Source organism: Ochotona princeps, chromosome 9 (genome assembly GCF_030435755.1).
Source record: "Ochotona princeps isolate mOchPri1 chromosome 9, mOchPri1.hap1, whole genome shotgun sequence".
NCBI classification, from domain to species: domain Eukaryota; kingdom Metazoa; phylum Chordata; class Mammalia; order Lagomorpha; family Ochotonidae; genus Ochotona; species Ochotona princeps.
In genome coordinates, this window is record NC_080840.1 from 53,118,518 (window position 1) to 53,141,889 (window position 23,372).

The 23,372-nt window shown below is 43.4% G+C and overlaps 1 protein-coding gene across 3 annotated transcripts in view; it reads left to right on the forward strand.

Annotated features, from left to right (window-relative positions):
- CSPP1 (centrosome and spindle pole associated protein 1) overlaps positions 1-23,372 on the forward strand; it is a 105,640-nt gene that overhangs the window by 514 nt on the left and 81,754 nt on the right. For all 3 annotated transcript variants that reach the window (XM_058668710.1, XM_058668709.1, XM_058668708.1), the window contains exons 2-3: positions 14,297-14,405; positions 16,194-16,290. In XM_058668710.1, coding sequence (XP_058524693.1) covers positions 14,307-14,405; positions 16,194-16,290 — 196 coding nt within the window. In that variant the 5' untranslated portion in view covers positions 14,297-14,306. The remainder of the gene's footprint in view (positions 1-14,296; positions 14,406-16,193; positions 16,291-23,372) is intronic.

Consider the following 23,372-nt stretch of genomic DNA (forward strand, 5'->3'; position numbering starts at 1 on the left):
TGGAATTGTTTAATCTTGATTGCAGCGCTGTGAGATCAGTGCTGTTAATCCTGTTTTTCTTGAGCTTGAACCTTTTCTTAATTTTCTGATTTTAGGATGATTATTTGGAGTTTAAAACCAGTCTGCAGTAAACGTTGGGACTGTTTCATCGTTTGAGAGAGGTTGGTTGTCGAGAGTATATGAGTAAGAAGCTTAATTAGGCTTTGAGGGAAGGCTGGATTCTGAAGTGAGCTGCCATCTAGTTTCCAAGCACCTGAGAAGGTTCAAGGACCTACAAGCGACCTTAGCTGTTCATGAATGCCAGTTAAACCCGCTGGGAGGTTGTAGTTTATAGCAAAGAGTGGCTTGTTGTCAAGCAAGCAAAAGAAAAAAAAATCCCATGGAAGTCAGCAAAATGCTTTCTTTCTATTATTCTGTTTCCTAGAACCACTTTTTTGCTTTCTCATAAAATATCTATAGGAATACTCCGCCAGGAAGAAGTGTGCCGTGGGGGGTGGAAGCTGCGAGTTTTGAACTCCCAGCATGGAGGGCTGCTGTCGCTGGCTGCGTCTCAGGGTGTGTGTTAACAGAACCGGGGCCCCAATGGAGCCAGAGCTTGGTCCCAGGCACTCCCAGGAGCTGCGGGCAAGATTGTAACGGCCAGGCCACCTGTGCACTCCTTAATTATTGTAATCACTGGTAAATCTGGGTCCCCTGGGTGTGGAGTTTCAGATGTATTTAATGAAAAGATATATATATATATATTTCTTTTTTGGATCCCATATGGGCATTCTTAGTAGCTGCTGAGAGACTTGAAAAGATTTTCTGTATTTATTCATTCAGTTTATCCTGTCTTCTGACTTTGTTCTCTGCCTGCCAGCAGCATAGTGCTTATTAGGGGTATCTGTGGGTATTTGCATCTACCCTTGGGAATAAGTTGCTGTTACTGGCGTCAGAAACCTTGTGCTGGTTGCCTCATCCCTCCCCTGTCTTCTAAGGCTCTTTCCCAGGACTATATATTATATACCTGACTTCTTAAATTAATTAGTTTCTGTTCTGATCTAGGGTCCCTTTTTCCAGATGGCCTCTTCTCTCAGTTTTAATGACTTCTAAACATATCGTTATTTGAGAAGTGTGTGCTCACAGGTACACAGATCTTCTGTGTTGGTTCACTTACCAAGTATCTGTAACAGCTGGGGTGGGCCGTGTTAAAGCGGGGCGCCTGGGACTTGGTCTGTCTTCCATGTTGATGACAAGGACTCGACTTCTTGAACCTTCATCTGCTGCTGCGTTGTGCACTAGCAGGAAACAGCTTTGAACCCAGACCCTGTAATATGCGCTGCAGCTGTCCTGAGCAGCATGTTAGCTGCTACACCAAGATGCCTGCTCCCTTAATGACTTTTAATCACTGTTAAATCTTTGTATCCTGGGACTGGTGTGATGGCTTACCTGGCTAATCTGCACGTGCTGGCAGCACATATGGGTGACAGTTTTTATTTTGGCTGTTTCCAGTTTTGGCTCAGCGCTCTGCTTATGGCCTGGGAAATCAGTGGGGGAATGTCCCAAGACTTTGGGACCCAGTATCTGTGTGGGAGACCCGGAAGAGTCTCCTGGCTCCTGGCTTCAGACAGCTCAGATCCAGCCACTGCGGCTATTTGGGGAGTGAACCAAATGGAAACTGGGAAAAGATGGAAAATCTCTCTCCCTCTTTCTGTAAATCTGTCTTTCCAATAAAAATAAATCTTAAATTTTTAGAATTAAAAGACATTTTCATATCCTTCTTAGGTTTTGTTTTGAATTCTGGATATTCAAATTACTTTTTTTTTTTTTTCACATTCAGCTCCTAAAAACCCATTCTAACTAGATTTGGAGGCAAAGGTCATCTTCTGTTTGCTTTTTGAGTATCTAGCATGGTGTTGTGCTTTGAGAGAGGAAGCATTTTCCTTCTCATGCTTCGGTGGTGTGAAATAAATTTACACTCTGAGAGGGAAAAGGATGGGAGCATCATTTCTTTGTGATTTATAAATGTGGGAGAGAATCACTCATATTCACCATTTAGGTCCTCTCTGCTTTCTGAATTTGTTAACTCTGTATGTTGTGATCTGCTCACACTTACAAATATATGTAAGTGTAAAGGACCCAAGAGATGTTGGTTGCCATTATGCTAAGAGTCAGTTGTTACCTGTGCTGTGGTATAGTGGGTGAAGCTGCTTCCTGTGCTGCTGGCATCCTTTCTGTGAGGGTCCTGCCTGATCCACTTCAGATCCAGCTCCTTGGAAAAAGGAGTGGAAGGTGGACCAAGTGCCTGATCTCCCTTCACCGTGTAGGGGTAACTCCCGGCTCCTGGCTTTGGTTTGGCTCAGAACTAGACTTTGTGGGCATTTTGAGTGAACCAGCAGATGGAAGATCTCTTGTCTTTCTGGGTTTGGAACTTTCAAATGAATACTTTGTTTTAGAGAGTCAATTATTGGTGATCTACATCCTATCATGCTGAAGTCTGGAGACTTTCTTCTTAAAAGGTACATATTTATATATACAAAGACTGAAAATACAATACTTGGTGAAATGCCTAATTTGTTAGTTTCTGGGTGTCCGGTTCTATTTTATGCCTTTTGTATAAATTATTGTAACCCATTGTACGGATGGGGAATCTGCAGCATAGAAAGAGGCTAACAGACATTTGATGTCAGTTGGCCAGTGATGGAGATGGGTTTCAAATCCAGCTTTTCCAGTTACCTTCTACAGTCTGTGTATACAGCTGTTGGGAGGAAGAACTTGTTAATATAATGTCCTGAAAAATGTCATAATTTTACCTTGTAGAGTTTCAGGAAGATAAACAATCCTATGTAAATTTCAACTGATTTGTGTGCAACTTAATGTTTTATGTTGAAAATTTCATTGTAAGCAAGGCATACCCAGCAACCCAGTCTCTTAAACAATCAGTATTTATTGAACAATTTGCTAATTTCTTCATGTTTTGTATTTAGGAGTTTTACATTTTAGGAGTTTAGGGGTGAGAAGGAGAAGAATTGCTGTGACAGCTAGAAGTTGGCCTAAGTGTTGCTAGGCACTGACTACATTACAGTAACTTGGTGTTCTCTTGAAAATAAACATTTATATAGAAAGAAGAGCAACGTCAGGACAAGGCCAGTCTGTGTCCGTGATTGGTCATCAAACACAGACAAAACATAAATGTTGTCTAAGCTACAAAATACCGAACTTTTTTCAGCTGATGATATTGACAACTGTTGCTTTACCAGTTGCAGCTTAAGCTTCAAACTACAGGTTGTTTATTAAAGTGTCAGATCACGTAATTACCCTAGCTTCCTGATAGCATTCAGTCCTGAGCAAAAATTTACTTTCAAAAAATTTTTTTGTTTTTGTTTTAGATGATGTATACGTAGTTGATTAGGGAAGATTCTAGAGTTAGAGAGAAGTGGGTGTGATCATTGTTTCATCATCTCATTTCTGAGGGAGGGGAGAAATAAGGGGAAAGGTCATACCTAACCTCCCTACTGTCCCCGTACCCAAGGGTGGGGAAAGGCCACCCAAAATCAACCCAGGGTCATAATGGCGCATGTTGTGAAGATTGTGCCCAGGTGGATGCGATAGTTTCAAAATGCTGTTGATCTCATTGGTCTATGGATGAGAAATCCCTTCTAATGTCCACTGGCTGACATCATTGACCTTATGGTCTCCATTCGCCCAGATACTTGCTGTCATGGTTTGGCTGGGGTGTTGTCCAATATGTTCTGTTCTCCATTCTCTGCTATGGTACCAGATGTCCTCTGCAGGCCCAAATAAGCTACTATGTCCTCCATGTGCACCATGGTCTGTTGTGCAGAACTATATCTTCTACTTTGTGGAGGACCAGTTCTCTTAGGTGGGATCATGGACCTAGCCAGGTGACCTGGACCATGCGGGATCCTCCACCCCTGGGACTCACAGATCCAGCACCCACTGCAAAGTGGGCCAAAGGATCTGGGTCAGGAGACCCAAGTACTGCAGGATCCCCCACACCCAGGGCTCACGGACCTGACCCTCACCATGCAAATGGGCTCAGTGATCTGGACTAGGAGACCCAGGCCCCCCACCTCTGAGGCTCACAGAGCTAGCATTCACCACACAGGTGGGCCCAAGCACCCGGGGCCAGGAGACCCAGGTCCCACTGGAACTTCCACCCCTGGGGCTCATGTACCCAACAGCCTCTATGTAGGGCCCTATGACCTGGACCACAGTTACTCTGGCTTCCTGATAGCATTCAATCCTGAGCAAAAATCTGTGTTTAAAAATGGATTTATTTATTTTCATTGGAAAGGCAGATAGATTTACAGAGGGAAAGAAAGATAAAAATCTTCCATCTGCTGATTCACTCCCCAAATGGTTGCAGTGACTTCAGTGATTGGAACTGAGCTGATCCAAAGCCAGGAGCCAGGAGCTGCTTCTTGGTCTCGCACACAGGTACAAGGTCCCAAGGCTTTGGGCTGTCCTCTGTTGCTTTCCCAAGCTGGAATTGGATAGCTGGATGGGAAGTGGAGCAGCTTGGGCATAAACTGGCACCATATGGGTTGCTGGCACTAGTAAGGTGAGAAGTTAGCCATCGAGCCATCATATTAGGCCCCAAATTCTAATTTATTAAGCATTGTCCCAAGTCATCTAACACAAGAGTACAGATCACCCAATCATGTAAATCTTTTCTAACATCTCTTCTAACATTTTCTACATGGTATGTGTTCTCAGTGCATCCCTCAATGCAGTGAGTGCTAAATCCAACTTGTTTAGTGTTTCCACTGGTTGTTGATTGGAGATTATTAGCAAGAGGAAGTTTATTAGTGGCTTTCAAGCTAGGAACCTAATGCCAATCTCTCACATGGGTGTCAGAGACTCCGTCTGCTTCTGGACCCTGGAATGGGGAGGGGAGCTAGGACTATATGGGATTTCAGTGTCTTAGGTAGTATATTGACACTGTGTGAAACGCCCATCCTGAATTTAACATGAACAGTGTTATCAGAATAGGCAGCAGGACAAACTTAGATGTGATGAAAGCATTCATCTCTGGGGCTGGCGTTGTGGTGTCATAGGCGCACCTGCGTGCCAGCGTTCCATGTGGGCACTGGTCTGAGTTCCTGTCCTCCATTCAGCTTTCTGCTGGTGGGCCTGGGAAAGCCCAGGAAGACTGCCCAAGTGCTTGGGCTCCTGCAACCCCCCCCCCCCCCCCGTGGGAGATGTAAAAGAAGCTCCTGGCTTCACACTGGTCCAGCACTTGCTGTCGCAACCATTTGGAGAGTAAAGCAGTGGATGGATGATCTCTCTCTGTCTGTTCCTCTCTAACTGCCTTTCAAGTAAAAATAAATAAATCCTTAAAAAAAAAATCTGTCTCTGATAAATATTACATTTTGGCAGATACTCTGTTGTCACTACCATTGCTTAAAATGTTTTATTACCATGGTTACAGTTAATACTTTTAGAATTATGATAACTGATGCTAAATTTTGGTATTAAAGAGAAATGCAAGTATCTGCTTGTAAGAGTGAATGCTGTGATAGTGGCTAAACATTAAAATGAACATGTTGATGACTGTTACTTCAGTGTTAAAGAGGCTTTATTTAATTTTAAAGGATTTATCTATGTGAAAGTCAGAGTTAGAGACACAGAAAGAGATCTTCTATTGGTTGGTTCGCTTCCTAAATGGTCGCAGTGACTCAGTCTGTGCTAGGAACTTCATCCAGTCCTGTCGAGTAGGGTGGCAGGGGCCAAAGCACCTGGGCCGTGTTTTGCTGCTTTTCCTGGGAGCTGGCCTGAGAGTGGAGGAGCATGTCATTCCTATGGACTGCTGGCTTCACAGCCAGACTCAGCCCTGGTCACACTGTCCTGGCTCCTAGAAGCAGCTTCTGAGGGTGGTTTGTTTGTTGTTTGCCTTTTTCTTTCTTTTTTTAATATAAGATTAATAACATTTTTGCTCAAATTCTGTGTAAATCCTGCAGTAAAATATTTGTGTTTTTTTATTTCTATCAGAAATAAAACTTCTAGGGAAACTATTTTAAGTGATTTTTTTTAAACTCGTAGGACTGCTCTGAATTTTCACTATTTATCATTTATGATAATTGAAAAGTTAAAATGGCAAATATATTTTATTGGTTTAGAATATGTTTTGCTAATGTGATAGTTTAAGATTTATTTATCTTTACTGGAAAGGCAGATCAGATTTATGGAGAGAAAGAAAGATGGAAAGATGTTCCATCCACTGGTTCACTCCCCAAATTGCCACAGTGGCGGGAGCTGAGCTGACCCGGAAGCTAGGTTCCTGGAGTTTCTTCCTGGTCTCCATGTGGGTTTCAGGAGCCCAGACACGAGCTATGGTTTACTACTTATCAGAATGTCCATCAGCAGGAAATTGAAGTTGTGTTGAGCCAGGACTTGAATTTAGGCACTCTTATAGGGATGTGGGCATCTTAATCGCTGGACCAACATCCACCCACTTTTTTTTTTTAAAGATTTTTTAAAGATTTATTTTTATTGGAAAGACAGATTTACAGAAAGGAGAGACAGATCTCCATCTGCTGGTTCACTCTTCAAGTGGCCACAGTGTTTCAGCCATTCTGAAGCCAAAGGCTTCTTCCAAGTCTCCTACCAGGATGCAGGGTCCCAAGTCTTAGGGCCGTCCTCTGCTGCTCTCCAGGGCCACAAGCAACACTGGCTGGGAAGTGCAGCAGCCAGGGCACCAACCGGTGCCCATGTGGGATATTGTGGCGGATCAGCCAGTTGAGCCAACATGCCGGCCCACTTACTTTTTACCAGTGTCAATTCTCTGTCCCCTTCTCCAGTCAGCATTGCCTAGCATTTAGTTCTGTCTCGTCTCTTCCATTTTCTACCTGTGCTCAGGGGTAGAAAAAACCAGGGTTTTAACTGTTTTCCTTAAAATAGTTAACTCTTTTTTTTTTTTTATTAATTATTTTGCATTATGTGACAGTTTCATAGGCTCTGGGAATCCTCTCACCCCTCCCCACACCCTTTCCCTCTGGTGGATTCCTCCACCTTGTTGCAGTATTACAGTTCAAATTCAATCAAGATTCTTTCTTTGCAAACATATACCAAGCATAGAGTCCAGCTACTTATTGTCCAGATGGGTTGAACAGTTTCTTGGGGAGACTATTTCTTGTCCGAAGTTAGAGCTGGTAGGATATCATCCCAGTCAATTAAGAGTCCCAAAATAACATCAACAGCAATTTGCAACATTATGGAATTGACATGGTTTTGAGTAACCAGTATGTTAAAAAAAAAAAAAATGCAAGTTCTTAACCACATCCTATGATTAGCTCATTGACATATATACAGGACCGGCTGCTATATACCTTAAAATGGCTATAGGGTACTATTAAGCTGTCTCGTGTCAATTTCATTTTAGTATTTAGCCATTTGTTGTGTTGAAGTATGATTTGCTGATCTTGGCAGATTTTAGGATAATCTAGACTGGCTTGTAACTCTAACAAGACATTTGTCGACAATTAAGGTGCAGAACATTTTTTTGGGGGGGTGGGGGTGTGCAGGAAAATCCTCAACACCATGGTGAGGAGTGACTAATCTTTGTGTCCCACCCAGTGAGGCATGAGCAGATTCCACGCCAGCTCTTTCCTGTCAGATTTCAAGCTCTACTTTTCGTTGTTTGTCTATTTATTTTAGGTTTTTTTAGTTTGTATGATTGTTTGTTTGCTGTGAGGGGTTTTCGAAGCGATCCCCATGGTCACTGTGAGGGAGGGCGGGGGTCCAGAGGTGGAGCCAGGCTCGGACCAGAGATAGCTCTCCTCCCTGGTCCCGGGGTACGTTTATTGTTCTTCTGTTTCTGCGGACTGCTCAGGGCTTCTGGTTGTCTTTCCGATGACGTTGGTTTCTGCAAGGTAGTGTTTGGACTTCTTCCATCCCCTGCGGAAGCTCCGGTTGGGGGTGGATGACCTCAGAGTTCTCGGCCTCCGAGGGTATCCAATTCCCTGTGGCCTCCTTGGCAGTTGGGATATAGTCCTTGTTGCTCGTATTAATTGTGGTGAAGGTCTGGGAGTCTTCATGGTTGGGATCCAAGCTTCCTCCTTACCACCTGCTCCACTCTGGAGTGCCCCTCCTGCTCCACGCACATGACCTCCTGTTAAGAGGTTGTCAGGATCGCACCCGATTCCCCCCTCATGCATTGGCATAGTAGTTTTACTATTGTCTAGTGCCGCTTTGAGTCTGTTGTCTATGAATTACCAGATTTGATCTCGATAGGCTATATTGTACTTTTTTCCTCACTCTTTTTATGGTTTTGAAAGACTTCCCTGCACTCCCTCCCCATTAAGGATTAACATAGCGTATTGAGGGTGTATTAGGTTTTACAGTTTTTCGATGCAGATCTTAAGTAGTCTGACATTAATTGTTGGTTTATAGATTATATCGTATTATCTTATTGCATTGGATACAGGTTGTTAGAGATTGCAATAATATTACAATATATAGGTACTATCTTCCAAATTGTCATCTTTTCATCTTAGATTAGGGCAAATGTGGTATTTAACCTTTTGGGATTGGTTCATTTCTCTTAGCATGATGGATTCCAGTCGGGCAAAATAGTTAACTCTTACACATCTCTAAAGTTTCATTTCCTTGGATTTGAGTCTTGGATTTTTAACTCTCTGCTGGAAGTTTCTGTTGGCACTTTTGCTAGTTGGAACTTGTTATGTTTATGTGTATCAAACCTTTCCAAATCAGCCAAATTCTGATTTCGGTCTCTCCAGGATTCCATCATTATTTAGTGCCCAGACCTTAAAATGTTGGCCATAAAATAAAAAAAGAAAATAAGCTTTGGTTATTAGTGACTCCTTTTTTCTTGAGACAAATATACTTAGTCCCTACCTTGGATAGGTTTGCGAAAATGTACTTTTAGGAGTTTCCTTAAGTTGAATGAGGGAAGAAAAGGGGATTTTCTGTATTTATATGCAAAAATCCTGAAACTTGACCTTTTCCTTCCAACATTTGAACTATAAATATTACTTCTAAAAGAAAATAAAAATAAAAAGAAGAAATTGTCTTAGGAAAAGATTTTTTAGGACACTGAAAACAAAATTTGGTTAAAAGTTGCTGAAAAAAATTTGAATTGCATTTCACAAAAGTGAAAAACTTTGCTGGTAAGAATATATCACTGAGCCTGGTGCGATAGTGGCTGTCTCCTCGCCTTGCACGCCTAGGATCCCAAGTGGGTGCTGGTTCATATCCTTACTGCTCCACTCCCATCCAGCTCCCTGCTTGTGGCCTGGGAACGAAGCTCCAGGATCAGCTCAACTCTGCCTGTTGTGGCCACTTGGGGAGTGAAGCAGTGGATGGAAGATCTTCCTGTCTCTCCTTCTGTTTATCTGCCTTTGCAATAAAAATAAAGTTTAAAAAATACATCATTAAGAACATTTATAAAGGACTGGGAAAACATACTTACTAAACTTTTTTTGGTAAAGGGCTTGTATATGTAGCAAAATGTTAGAAACTTGATAATGAGAAAGCAACCTAATTGTAAAAAATAGGCAGAAGATCTGGATTGACACTTGCAAATGATTGTGAGTGGATAAATGAACACATGAAAAGATGTCTTACCATGTAGTAATTGATGAGATGCAAATTAAAACAAAAGAGGTATTGCTCTATATCAATGATTAAGATCAGTGAGACTGAAAATATCAAGCCTCGTCAAGGATATATAGAAATTATAACCTTAATACACTGCTAATTGGAATATACCATGTCATAGACACTTTTTTTTTTTTAAATTTAAGAGCTCTTCCATTCTCTGGCTCACTTTCAGAAGCCCGTAGAAGTTGGAATTTGGAGTTAGTTTGAGTATCCCAGACAGGTGGCAGAGCCTCCAAGCAGCCGGGCTATTGTCTGCTGCCTCCCAGGGTGTACAGTAGCAGAGAGCTGGATGGCAAGCAGAGCTGCTACTCCAAGTGGCACCACATGGGTGGCAGTGGTCCCTCCAATACTTGGACCATTTTTCAGCCCCTCTACACCGCCCCAGATCATTAGCAGGGAACTGTAAGTGGAGCATCTGGGACACGAACTGGTGCCCATAAGGGATGCTGGTGTTTGAGGAGGCAGCTTTACTTGCTATGCCACAACTCCAGCTCTTGGAATTTTCTTTCTTTTTACTAAATCAGTCTGTCTTTAATAATTTATTTTTATTTGATAGGGATGGAGGGAGAGGAGGAGAGAGAGGTAGTAGCCCAGGGCCCACCCTCTGATTTACTTGTGAGTGCCCACCACAGTTATGTTATGCGCATGCTGAAGCTAGGAGCTGTTAACGGAATCCAGATCAGGGACCTAGCTGCCTGAACCATCATCTCCTCATCCTCAGTTTGTATTAGCAGGAAGCTGGAATTTCTAGCAAAGGTGGGACTTGCCTCTGTTTTAAATTGCTAACCCAGATGTCTCTCTCAGGGTTATCTCCATTTTCTTTAACATTTAAAAAAAATATTTATTTTTACTGGAAAGTCAGAGAGGAGGAGAGACAGAGATGATTCATTCCGTCAGATGATTCATTCCCCAAGCGACCACAATGGCTGATCCAAAGCCAGGAGCCAGGAACTTCCTCCAGGTCTCCCACACGGGTGCAGGGTCCCAAGACTTTGGGCCGTGCTCGTCTGCTTTCCCAGGCCACAAGCAGGGAGCTGGATGGGAAGTGGGGCTGCCGAGACTAGAACTAGTGCCCATATAGGATCCTGGTGTGTGCAAAATGAGGACTTTAGCCGCTAGGCTGTCACGCCAGGCCCTTCCATGACATTCTGAAGTATCATCATATGTCCACTAAGAAATCTGTGCTTGATATTCATAGCAGCATTAATAGCCAGCAAGAAAAAGCCAGGATTCATAGTGTTATTAATAGCAATATTAATAGCCAAAAAGTGGAAACACCAGGTGAATGCTTATGTCCAGTGGCAGGTGGCTAGGTAAACACAATGATATTTCCATACAATGAACTGCTACTTCTTATTGAAAGAGCAGCCACTACTTACTAGCAGCTATAACTACAAAGATGACTCAGGAACATTGTTAGATATAAAGAAAACCATGCATAAAAGGTTTCATATTGTGTGATACATTTTATGAAATTTTCCATGTTAGATAAATTAGCAGAAAACAGATTGGTGGTTGCCTGAGTCAAAAGTGGGAGGGGAAGTGACTGTCAAGGGCTGAAGCATTGTGAAATACAATGGTGTTGATGGTTTGCACAGCTCATTAAAGTAAACTTTATTGGGTGTTCTTCGATTAAAGCATGTGGAGTTAAAAGCAGTCTCAGGTCCCACTCTTCATAGTGAACACCAGTGAACAGTTGATAATAAGCCAGTGAATAAATAAAGATGAAGGAAGGGATCTCGTTTATAGAAAGATGCTGAATTTTGAAAAAATGTGTAGAATTGAAAATTAACATTTCGGGCCCGGCGGCGTGGCCTAGCGGCTAAAGTTCTCGCCTTGAAAGCCCCGGGATCCCATATGGGCGCCGGTTCTAATCCCGTCAGCTCCACTTCCCATCCAGCTCCCTGCTTGTGGCCTGGGAAAGCAGTTGAGGACGGCCCAATGCTTTGGGACACTGCACCCGCTTGGGAGACCCGGAAGAGGTTCCAGGTTCCCGGCATCGGATCGGCGCACACCGGCCCGTTGCGGCTCACTTGGGGAGTGAATCATCGGAAAGAAGATCTTCCTCTCTGTCTCTCCTCCTCTGTGTATATCTGGCTGTAATAAAAAAATGAATAAATCTTTAAAAAAAAAAAAATTAACATTTCGCAGTCATTTAGAGTCAGGAATTTGATGAAGAATCAGCAATCATTGCTTACTCTATTGGGAGATTTTCATGAGGATAGGAAATTTACAGGTCTAAAAGTATCTCAGATTGACATCTCTGAATGTTTAAGATACAATGTGAAATGCCCCATCTGTGTCCTAGCATTAACCCTGTTCCCCATTCCGCCTGCCTACAGTGTGCATCCTGGAGGGCTGCATATCGATCATTCCAGTAGTTGGGTCCCTGCCATGAGTGTGAAACCTGGGTTGTATTCTCAGCTTTTCAGTCTGATGGAAATCCTGCTGTCTGAAGTATTTGAGGTATTCAGTGGCTAGGAGATCTCTGCCATTTATTTCAAATAAATAAACCTAAATTAAAATTTCCTTACAAATTACTTATTTGGAGGGAACTGTAGTGCAGCAGTCAGCTAGCATTCTGACCAGGTGATAAAGAAGTACCAAATGGGTCCGGTAGGCCCAGTGCGGTAGCATGTGCTGCGATCCTATATGGGTGCCAGTTTTAATCCCTGTGGCCCCACTTCCCGTCTACCTCCCTGCTTGTGGCCTGGGGAGGCAGTCGAGGACAGGTCAAGGCCTTGGGATGTGGGAGACCTAGAAGAAGCTCTTGGCTCCTTTGGATCCACGCATCTCCAGCCATTGTGGCTGCGTGGGGAGTGAATCCATGGATGGAATATGTTCCTCTCTGTCTCTCCTCCTCTCTGTATATCTGACTTTGCAATAAAAATAAATAAGTCTTAAAAATAATGGGTCTGGTGTATTCAGGTATACAGTTTCATCCGAGTACTGATGCTGCTGAGGATGAGAATGTGTGCCAGTGGGTGCTAGACCCTTAGCCCAACATAGTTAGCTCCGTCTGGCTTGGCTTCTGTGTGTGCTGGAGAATCTTGTGGCCTGACTCATTCCACAGCTATCCCTGGGTGTGCCTACGGGTGCTGCAGTCTGGACCAGCCCGGCCTGTTTCTAACTCCAGTTCACATGAGCGTGTGTGTGGTTCCATGGTCATGCCTGTTACCCACCCCGGCCGTTGAGCAAACCAGCAGATATTATAGTTCCACAAGGGTGAGCTCAAATCTCCCCCACAGAATCTGCCCCCAGATCTGGTTTTCTTGCCTGCTTGTTAGTGTCATGGCCCAGCGTGACACTACCTGTCCCTTGTTGAGACAGTCCCTTGTTCTGACACTCACTGGAGAGTACTGTGATCTGGCCCTGCCAGGTAGACCCCCAGCCCTAACTTTAGTGTGCATCAGTGGGTGGCTGTCAGTACTAACTAGCCCAGCTCAGGTCTTCCATTGTTCTGACCCAGAAAGGACCTCCAGCTTCCTTCCTCCAAACTACTTGGCCTCAGCCACTTTGCTTACCTGCCAGTACAGTGGTCTTGTCAGCAGAAGTCCCCCAGAGGTCATTCCTCATCTGCAGCATACTCGCTTCTTCTGGGTCTCCCACGTGGGTGCAGGGTCCCAAGGCTTTGGGCCGTATCTACTGCTTTCCCAGGCTACAAGCATGGAGCTGGATGGGAAGTGGGTCTGCAGGGATTAGAACAGGCTCCTATATGGGATCCCAGCGCGTGCAAGGTGAGGACTTTAGCCACTAGGCTACCATGCCAGGCCCTCTCGAGATTTTTTTAAAGTTTGTTGTAAACTTTAGAGCAGACTTTAGGAAGCAGGCAGGCAATTCATATATTTTTTTTAAGTTTTCACAAGATTAATTTATTTTGAAAGAGTTAGGAAGAGAGGGAAAGATAGGGAGAGAGAAAGAAAGCATGAGCTGTCACACGTTGGTTCTTTCCCCAGATGGCCACAGTGTTTGACTTGGTGCAGGTCAAAGCCAGGAGATTGATTTGGGTCTGCCACATGGGTGGCAGAGGCTCAAATGGCGTTGGCCACCTGGTACTGCTTTTCCCAGACCATTAGCAGGGAACCTGATTAGAAGGTAGAGCATCTGGGACCTGAATCAATGCTCATAGAGTAGGCAGATGACAACTTGACCACAGTGTCACAACACCTGCTGCAGGTTCACACACTGTTGATTAAGCTTAATTAGTTTTTTTTTTAAAAGATTTATTCATTTTATTACAGCCAGATATACACAGAGGAGGAGAGACAGAGAGGAAGATCTTCTGTCCAATGATTCACTCCCCAAGTGAGCCGCAACGGGCCCATGCACGCCGATCCGAAGCCGGGAACCTGGAACCAGGAGCCTCTTCCAGGTCTCCCACATGGGTGCAAGGTCCCAAGGATTTGGGCCGTCCTCGGCTGCTTTCCCAGGCCACAAGCAGGGAGCTGGATGGGAAGTGGAGCTGCCGGGAGTAGAACTGGTGCCCATATTGGATCCCCGGGTGTTCAAGGCGAGGACTTCAGCCGCTAGGCCACGCCGCCGGGCCCAAGCTTAATTAGTTTTGAAATTCTCAAATTGACACGTGAGATTAAGTAGGTTAAATGCGTGTTAAGAATTTGACCAAAAATACTGAAATACATTGTGTTCACTGAAGAATTATTTTTTCCTTTAGAATTTACAAAATGGCTGATAAGTTGGATGAATTTATCCAAGAGCGAAAAGCCAAATTGGCTAGAGACAAAGCTGAGTTGGAACATGATCCACCTTATATGGAAATGAAGGTAACGTTCCTGACTTTCGTTTCATTACATTACATCTCTGAAAATTACTCGTATATAAATGCAAATGATCCTGTTCTGTGAGTGAGAATCTTTTTAAAGGACTTATTCTAGTACAAAGGTCTGGAATATAAAGCAAAATATCAAGTGTTCATGTTGTATTAAATGGTTGAGTGATTCAAAATTCTACGAGGTTGAAGTTGTTTACCCTTTTAAAATGTGAATTTGTTAGAAATGATTGTCTCTGAAACAGTGTTTGGAAAAGTTTTAAATTCTGTTGAAATAGTGGTTCTCTCTTAGCAAATACTTTATTAAAATTGTGCTAGTTTGTCAGAGAACAGCACTGATCTTGACATGTGTCACCTGTCATAGGCTTCGTATGTGTGAGGTATTGCGTGTCAGTGTGTCTGCCATATGGTCCGTCATAATGAGAATAACCATATGTATTGGTTTTCTCGGTATAGTTTGTTTTACCTGTTGTCTCAGTGTTTTCATCTAGTTTATTAACATTTGTCCTGGGCTGATTTATCCTGGTTGAGAAGATAAATGATATGGTCACCTTAAATATAAAGTTATTTTACTTGCATAGCTAGTTTTGAGTGTAAACTAGAAACAAGGCATAATCTTAAGTTATGTTTCCTTGTGAACTGTGGGGTAACAAGTTACTGTAATTTTCCAGATGAATGAACTAAGGCATGAGGAAGTCAAGTGTGGAGTCTAAGTTGGACAAACTGGTCTTTGATCCTTGGCGTTCTGATGTGATTCCAGTGCTTGTTCTGAATCACTGGTCTAGGTTACCTTCCTGGGTAACCAAGGACTTGGCATGTGTTCTCTTTTTACCATAATCTTATGAAGTAGGTAGAATTTTTGTTTCACAGATCAGGAAAGTGAGTCTCAAATGAATTTAAGTAATTTCTTAATGTTCACGTAATGGTAGATTTGAAAGTGGAACCTCCATCCAGTTCCACCAGTTCCAAAGTCTGTGCTATTAGTTACTGTCTAATCTTTGTGCCAGTCTACACTGTTTGGAGTTATGTAAGTGGGAAAACATAAATTTAAATAAGGTTTTATGTCATTACTTTTGGTTTTAATTATTTTGCTAGAGAGATGGAGGGATCTTTCATATGCTGGTTCCTTCCCCCCAAAGGCTGCTGTTGCCCCTAACTAGGCCAGGCCAAAAACAGGAACCCAGAGCACCTCTGTGGGTTGCAGTGGCCTAAGTGCTAGAAACATCGCCTGCTGCTTTCCCAGGTACATTAGGAAACTGGATCAGAATTGGAGCAGCTAGGACTCAAATTGCTACTCACGCGGGATGTTTGCATAGAAAGCATAGAAAGTGGTAGTCACAACGTCAGCCCCTATAATCTCTTGCTTTAAATAGCGATCTCTAGACTTGCTCTGTGCTTCATACCTTGCTCTGTTTTTTCTTCATAATCCTTGCATGTCATTTTTTACACATTACATAATCTAGTTATGTTTATTATTTGTTTCGCCAGTAGTTCATAAACACCGTGATAGCAGAAATTTTTATTTTTAAAACATTCATGTTTTTGTAATGCCTAAGAATGATGTCTGATGCTTGTTAGAAACTCAGTGAACAATTGGTAAGTGAATTTTAGAGTAGTTATTATAGTGTTTAAATACCTTTGTTTAATTCCTCAATGTTAACACATGAATTTCTTCTGATGTATCATATAATTTTGTCAAGATTTTTGAGTAAAAATTTTGAGATGAATTATATGTTTTGTGGTTTTTCTTGCCTGTGCTCTTACAAAATTATGTCTCTTACAGGGAAAGGCATCAGAAAAGCTTTCTGAAAACAGTAAGATACTAATCTCCATGGCTAAGGAAAACATACCACCGAATAGTCAAACCAAGGGTTCCTTAGGTACGTCACTATAGTTGCTAAACTGGTTTTGAGATATTTCTTAATAGGCTGTTGTGAAAGAGACTTATCTGTCAGAAAAATATTTCTTCAGAATCCCAACAACTTTCCTTCTTGGAATCTTATTAAATGTGCTAGATTTAAGATACAACTTTTACTGGGAACCTCATCCTGTTTTATATGCTACTGTTTTGGTTACTGTTGGTGACAGTCATAGCTACATATGTAAGATAGCCAAGAACTAATTGTGCATGTGTGTATCAGAGAGTGAGAGGGAGAAAGAGAAGTATTATTTGTTGAATGAAAATGGTGAACTTGCTTTATTTAAAAATCAAGGAAATTAAAGTATGAACAAGTGATGTTTGGTTGAAGACTGTCTTTTAGTTGTTGATGACCGTATTAGAATTGTAATTGTATGGCTTGATTTGAAAATTTTTATTACTTTAAAAAAATTTTTTAGATGATTTCATAGTTGATCAGGGTGGGAAAGATCCAGGGTTAGGGAAAAGGGGTGTGATCATTGTTGCCAAACTTTCTATTTCTTCCCATTTCTTGAGGGAGGGGGAAGAAAAAGGGAGAAGCTGTACCCAGCCGTCCAACCACCCCAGTACCCAGGGTGGGGGGAACACCCCCATATCAACCCAGGGTCCTGATGTGACATGCACGTTGAGGGTTTTGCCCAGGTGGATGTGATAATTCTGAAATGCTGTCGATTTCACCAATCTATAGATGAGGGATCTCTTCCAGTGTCCGTTGGCTGACTGTGTCAACCTTACAGTCTCCATTCGCTGAGATATTTGCTGTCAGCATTTGGCTGGGATAGTTGTCCAATATGTTCTGTTCTCCATTTTCTGCTATGGTACCAGATATGCTCTGTAGGCCCCAATGAACTACCATATGCTCTGTGTGCACCAAGACCTGCCGTTCACCACTGTGTCCTTTACACTGAAGAGGATTAGTTCTCACAGGTGGGCTCATGCACCCAGGTCAGGCGACTTGCTAGCCCTCCCAGTCCCTGGATCCCACAGACTGGGCATGCACCACATTGTTAGGCCCAAGGCCCTGCGCCAGGTGACCCGAGCCCCACCGGCTCCGCCACAACTGGGGCTCATGGATTCAGCACCCACCTTGCAGGTGGGCTGGAGGTCCCGGGCCAGATGACCCAGGCCCCACCAGAACCCCCACCCCTAGGGCTCATGGAACCGACACCCACTGTGTAGGTGGGCTTAAGGGCCTGGGCCAGGTGGTCTGGGCCTTGTTGGAGCCCCCACCCCTGGAGTTCACGGCTCCAGCACCTAGTGCACAGGTGGGCTCAAGGACCTGGGCCAGGTGATTTGGGCTGGCTTAAGGATCCAGCACCCATCTTGCAGGCAGGCCGAAGGTCCTGTACCACGCAGGTCCTGCCACATGCCTCAGCCCTGGAACTCAAGGACCCAACACCCACTGTGCAGGTGGGCCCAAGGACCCAGGCAATGTGACCGGGGCCCTACCAGACACCCTGCCTCTGGGGCTTATGGATTCAGCACCCACCTTGGAGGCTGGCCAAAGGACCCAGGACTTATGACCTGGGCTCCGCTGGAGCCCCTATCCCTGGGACTCACTGACCCAGCTCCTCCCTCATAGGCAGGTTGAAGATTCCACCAGATCTCCCCCTCCCCTGGATCTCATGGACCCAGCACCTACTGCCCCCAGACTGGCATGGCTTATCTCACCTCGGCATCCACTGGCGGGTGCTTCAGCCTGGCTCAGTCCAGCCTGCCCCCAGTCCTGGCTGACCTGGCTCCTGCACCCCATCCTGGTTCTCAGATGTGCCAGTGGGTGTTATGAACTGGTCTAGCCTGGCCTGCCCCCAGACCTGACCCACATGATGCTAGTGGGTACTGTAACCTGGCTTGGTTTGGGCTGCTCTCTGCCTTGGTTCTTGCATTCACCTGTAGGAACTGTGTCCTGTCAGAGGCATTCCCCAAGCTCCTCTATTGGGTCTCCTCCCAGTGGCAGATCTGGCATACACCAGTAGGTCCTTGGCCCAGTCCAACTTGGCCCACTTCTTGTCCTGGCAGAACAGTGTCCTGCCCAATTGGCCCATACCCTTTCCGGTTCTTACTGTTGGGTGTTTCAGCCCAGCCACACCGAACCTGGCTCGACCCACAATCTGTTCTGGTGCTTGGATTTGCCAATGAATGACATGAACTGATTCAGCCTGGTCTTCCCCCGATCCATGCCAAATGGATGGGGGGAAACTATGCCAGTGGGAAACTTTCCATGGCCTGTTCTGGGCTGTTTCCTTTCATGCTTCTTTGAAAAGCGATTTTATCCACTGTTCTGCTGCTTTTGCTGTTACTACCAACTAAAATGTCTAAAGTTTACTATGTGCCAGGTTCTGTGGTAAGTTCTTGTATTTAACCTGGTGTGGAATAGATATCATGCTTTAGTCCCCTTTGTCACTTGAAGGTTATCAAACATTTCCTTCCTTCTTACAGTCTAACAGTTTTGAAACTAGTTTTAGATTCTTCTACCCATTTCCTATTTATGGTGATTCACAAATTTTAAAGACATTTCTCTAATTACTTAAAATCTTGGGGCCTTTGTGGTGGTATAGCCACCTAGTCCTCCACCTGCAGTGGCTGGCATCCCGTTGGGCAGTCACACAGGTGGGTTTGAGTCCTGGTTGCTCTGCTTCTGATCCAGCTCCCCACTTAGGACCTAGGAAGGTATTGGAGGATGGCCTGAGGCCTTGGGGCCCTAAACCCTGTCTGAGACCTGGAAGAAGCTCCCCTTCTCGGCTTTGGATCAGCTCACTTCCAGCCATTGTGGCCATTGGAAGAGTTAACCAGTGGAAGGAAGATGTCTTTTTTCTGTCTCCCCTTCTAACTCCATCAAATTTGCCTTTGAAATAAAAATAAATGAATCTTTTTTTTTTCTAAAGATTTATTTATTTTATTACAAAGTCAGATATACAGAGAGGAGACAGAGAGGAAGATCTTCCGTCTGATGATTCACTCCCCAAGTGAGCGCAATGGCTGGTGCTGCGCCGATCCGAAGCCGGGAACCTGGAACCAGGAGCCTCTTCCAGGTCTCCCACATGGGTGCAAGGTCCCAATGCATTGGGCCGTCCTCGGCTGCTTTCCCAGGCCACAAGCAGGGAGCTGGATGGGAAGTGGAGCTGCCGGAATTAGAACCAGTGCCATATGTGATCCCGGGGCGTTCAAGGTGAGGACTTAAGCTGCTAGGCCACGCTGCCGGGCTCAAATAAATGAATCTTTAAAAAAAGAAATCTTTAGCTCTTCAGTTCCTAACAACTTCTCAGTATTGACCACCACTCTGTCAGCTACTCACCCACTCCAATTGTCCTATCCTAGACCTCTGATACTGATAACTGAATTGCAGTTCCAGGTATTTCATTGTTTATGGATTTCTATTTAATTTTTTCTTGAACCTTGTCTTCATCAAATATTTTATTCTAAATAGTTGACCTGTGCTTGCAGAGCAGATTGGCATGGCCTCTGTACAAGTATAACATGCAAATCCGTGAAGTCTTTGAGAAGAAATTGACCCTACTAGGACCTGCTGTTTATTGAGTCTGTACCTTTTCCAGTGACATTTTATCCTCTTTCTTTTTTTCAGCAGCCTAAATTTCACAATCCAGTATTGTATCTAATCCCTGTGCTTTCTTGTCTTTTTTGCTTGTGTTTCACCTACCTCTAATAATCCCATTCTGTGGCTTTTCTCTGACTGCAATTGTGTAGCTGACTTTGGAGAAAATATGTAACTATCATGTCAAAGCATTTGAGACATGGGCAATGGATATATAAATTTTGAAGCTTTTTTTTTTTTAAGTTTGGGAGGCATTGCAGAGGGAGTGGGAGAGGGAGAAATAAGGGAGGTTTTACCTAAACTGGTTCACCATTCACATGGCCATAATGGCCAGCACTGGGCCAGATGGAATCCAGGAGCTTCATCTGGGTCTCCCATGTGAGTGGCAGGGGCCCAAATGCTTGTGCTGGCTACCATTGCTTTTCCCAAGCCAATAGCAGGGAGCTGGATTGGAAGTACAGCAGGCAGGACTTGAATTGTGCTACTACTTAATATATTAATTTTTTAAATATTTATTTTTATTGTGTGGTCAGATACGCAGGAGGAGAGACAGAGAAGATCTTCTGTCCGATGATTTACTCCCCAAGCGGCTGCAATGGCCGTAGCTGAGCTGAGCCAAAGCCAGGAGCCTCTTCCGGGTCTCCCATGCAGGTGCAGGATCCCAAGGCTTTGGGCTGTCCTTGACTGCTTTCCCAGGCCACAAGCAGGGAGCTGGATGGGAAGTGGGGCCGCTAGGATACGAACTGGTGCCCATACGGGGTCCCAGTATGGTCAAGGTGAGGACTTGAACTGCTAGGCTGCTTTGCCGGGCCCATGAATGTATTAATTTTTAATTCATGGTCTTTTCTCCCACAGAAATGGAAATACTAAGCAGAGACTGGTGTTGTGTGCAAATAGGAACAGAGTTTATTTGGCAATGAGGGAATAAAGTTACTGTCTTGTGTGAATGTGGGCTGCCCCACAAGTGAAACATACAGTGTGAGGAGCCAAGGAGTTACCTGTCAACCAGAGAGAAAGGAAAATCCACAAATGGTAGATGAGAGTCATGTGTCCTAGTGCACTGAGTGGGGGTAAGGGGTTGCCACCCCAGTTGGCTTTGTAAGTGAGAGATAGGGTCTTAACATGTGCCTTGGTTCTGGATGTGCCAGGTGCATTTTGGGAAGTTGGCATATCAGACTAAAGAAACGACATCGTTTTCTGGGGATACAGCAGTTGTGCTCTCCTGCGCTTTGGTTACACCGTAGCATTGAAGACCAGCCTCATGTGAGCCATAATGCTGCTGGTGATTCTGCTGCCTTTCTCCAATCTTTGTACTGTTCGGTAATTGACTTTTCTATTTCATTTTTTTTTAACTCCTCAAACCTACAATACCCCCTTCCGTTAATGGTTTTGCTTTCTGTTTTACTGAAAGTTGGACGACATTGCAACTTGCCTGTTCCTGAATCTTTCTACCAACTTCTGTCTTTCTTTTGCCTGTGTATTCTGACTTGTGTTGCTAGCGTAGGTGAATTGTTTTTATCTGACACTTATACAACAATTTCATATATTTTGAATCAGATACCACTTTATCAAAATTCTTCCCATTTGAGTGTAAGATTTTTTCTGTTTGCTGGTAAAACTGGTTACATCAGTAGAAATGTTGTCTCCCTATTTTATAAAAAGTAAAATAAATCTCTTACGTTCCTCAAGTTACTACTGTATTGGTTATTCTTTGTAGAAAAATGATTTAAAGGAGTTGTCTGTATTTAATGTCTCTAGATTATCCCACTTCAACTTTGTTCACCCATTTATAGTGTATGCCCGCAAAGATTAAGGGCAGTAACAGTTCTAATGTAGCTGTAGTTTTATTTTTACAAAATAATTTATCCATGTGGAAGAGAGGGAGAGACACACCGAAATTTACCTTTCACTCACCGGCTCACTCCCTAAATGCCTGCAACAGCCAGTGCTGGGTCAGGTGAGGTCGGGAGCCAGGAACCACAGTCTGGTCTTAGCTGGTAGACGTTTCATTGATGATGATGTCATCTCAGGCTGTGGCTTTACTCACTGTGCCACAACCCTGGCCCCTAAGGTTGATAATTAAGAGCACAAGGCTTCTAAATTAATCACAAATCTATAAATTGTTGGTTTACAGGAGGTGTATTTATTATAACTGCTGTCTTTATTATTTTTATACACTGCTTTATGATAATGAAGAGAAAAGTAAATCATGGTAATTTATTTTATATTGTTTATCAGTGCTTTGTTAAAAGTGAATTGATTTTAGAGATTGTGTGCTTTTGGTGGTAATTATTTCATTTGACCCCAGCTGCCATAAAAACCAAATACTTCAGTTGTTATGGAAGCATACTGTTAATTATCTTAGGGTCACTGATGTTGTGCTTGATGAAGTGACATCACTTCAAATGACCCTAAATGACTCTAGAGTTTTACTTGCTACTAGAACCATCAGAAGACATCAGCTGAGTAAGTCAGTCTCACCATGTTTCTTAGGTGTTTGTTAATCCAAGTGCCATTGCTAATACATCATTAAAAATGAATAGATTTTTTGGGATTGGCAGCGTGGCCTAGTGGCTAAGGTCTTTGCCTTGATCCCATATGGCCGCTGGTTCTAATCCCGGCAGCTCCACTTCCTCTCTGTCTCTCCTCCTCTCAGTGTATCTGACTTTGTAATAAAAATAAAATAAATCTTTAAAAAAAAATAGATTTTTTAAAAAAGATCTATTTATTTTTATTGAAAAGATTTAGAGAGAAGGAGATACAGATCTTCCAACTGCTGGGTAACTCCCCAAGTGGCTGCAGTGGCCGGAGCTGAGCTGATCAGAAGCCAGGAGCTCCTTCTGGGTCTCCTGTGTGGGTGCAGGGTCCCAAGGCTTTGGGTCATTCTCTACTGCCTTCCTGGGCCACAAGTAGGGAGCTTGATGGGAAGTGGAGCACCCAGGATACGAACTGACGCCTATATGAGATCCCAGCAGATGAAGGCGAGGATTTAGCCACTAGGTTATTGTGCCAGGCTCAAAAATGAATATATTTTTAAAATTGCTCTGTGTGGTTCTTAGTTTTATTTCTGTGGCTTAATCTTTAATGTCATAAAATATTGTTATAAGGTGAAAAATTAGTCATTGAGTAAGCCTTAATTATTTAGAAAGTCAATATTATTAATCTACTAAGAAAATTATTAAAAGCATTGAATCAATAGTGAAAAAAAAGTAACTTGCTAAATAAAATTAAACTAATTCGAATATTTATAAATGAAAGTAAATTGTGCCTTTATTCACATTTTTATGCATAAACTCACTGATAGAATTGAAACACACCGAGAAAAGCGCTTAAATATATAGGTTTTCAGAAAGCGGTGCAGAGCTTTTCCTCTGCCTGGGAAAGCTGAGTCTCTTGGGATGTGTCATCCTCGCAGCATTATTATCTCTTCCTGTTTGACACAATAGAACCTCCATTGTGACCATGTATAACTAAATATGTAGCTGTTACCA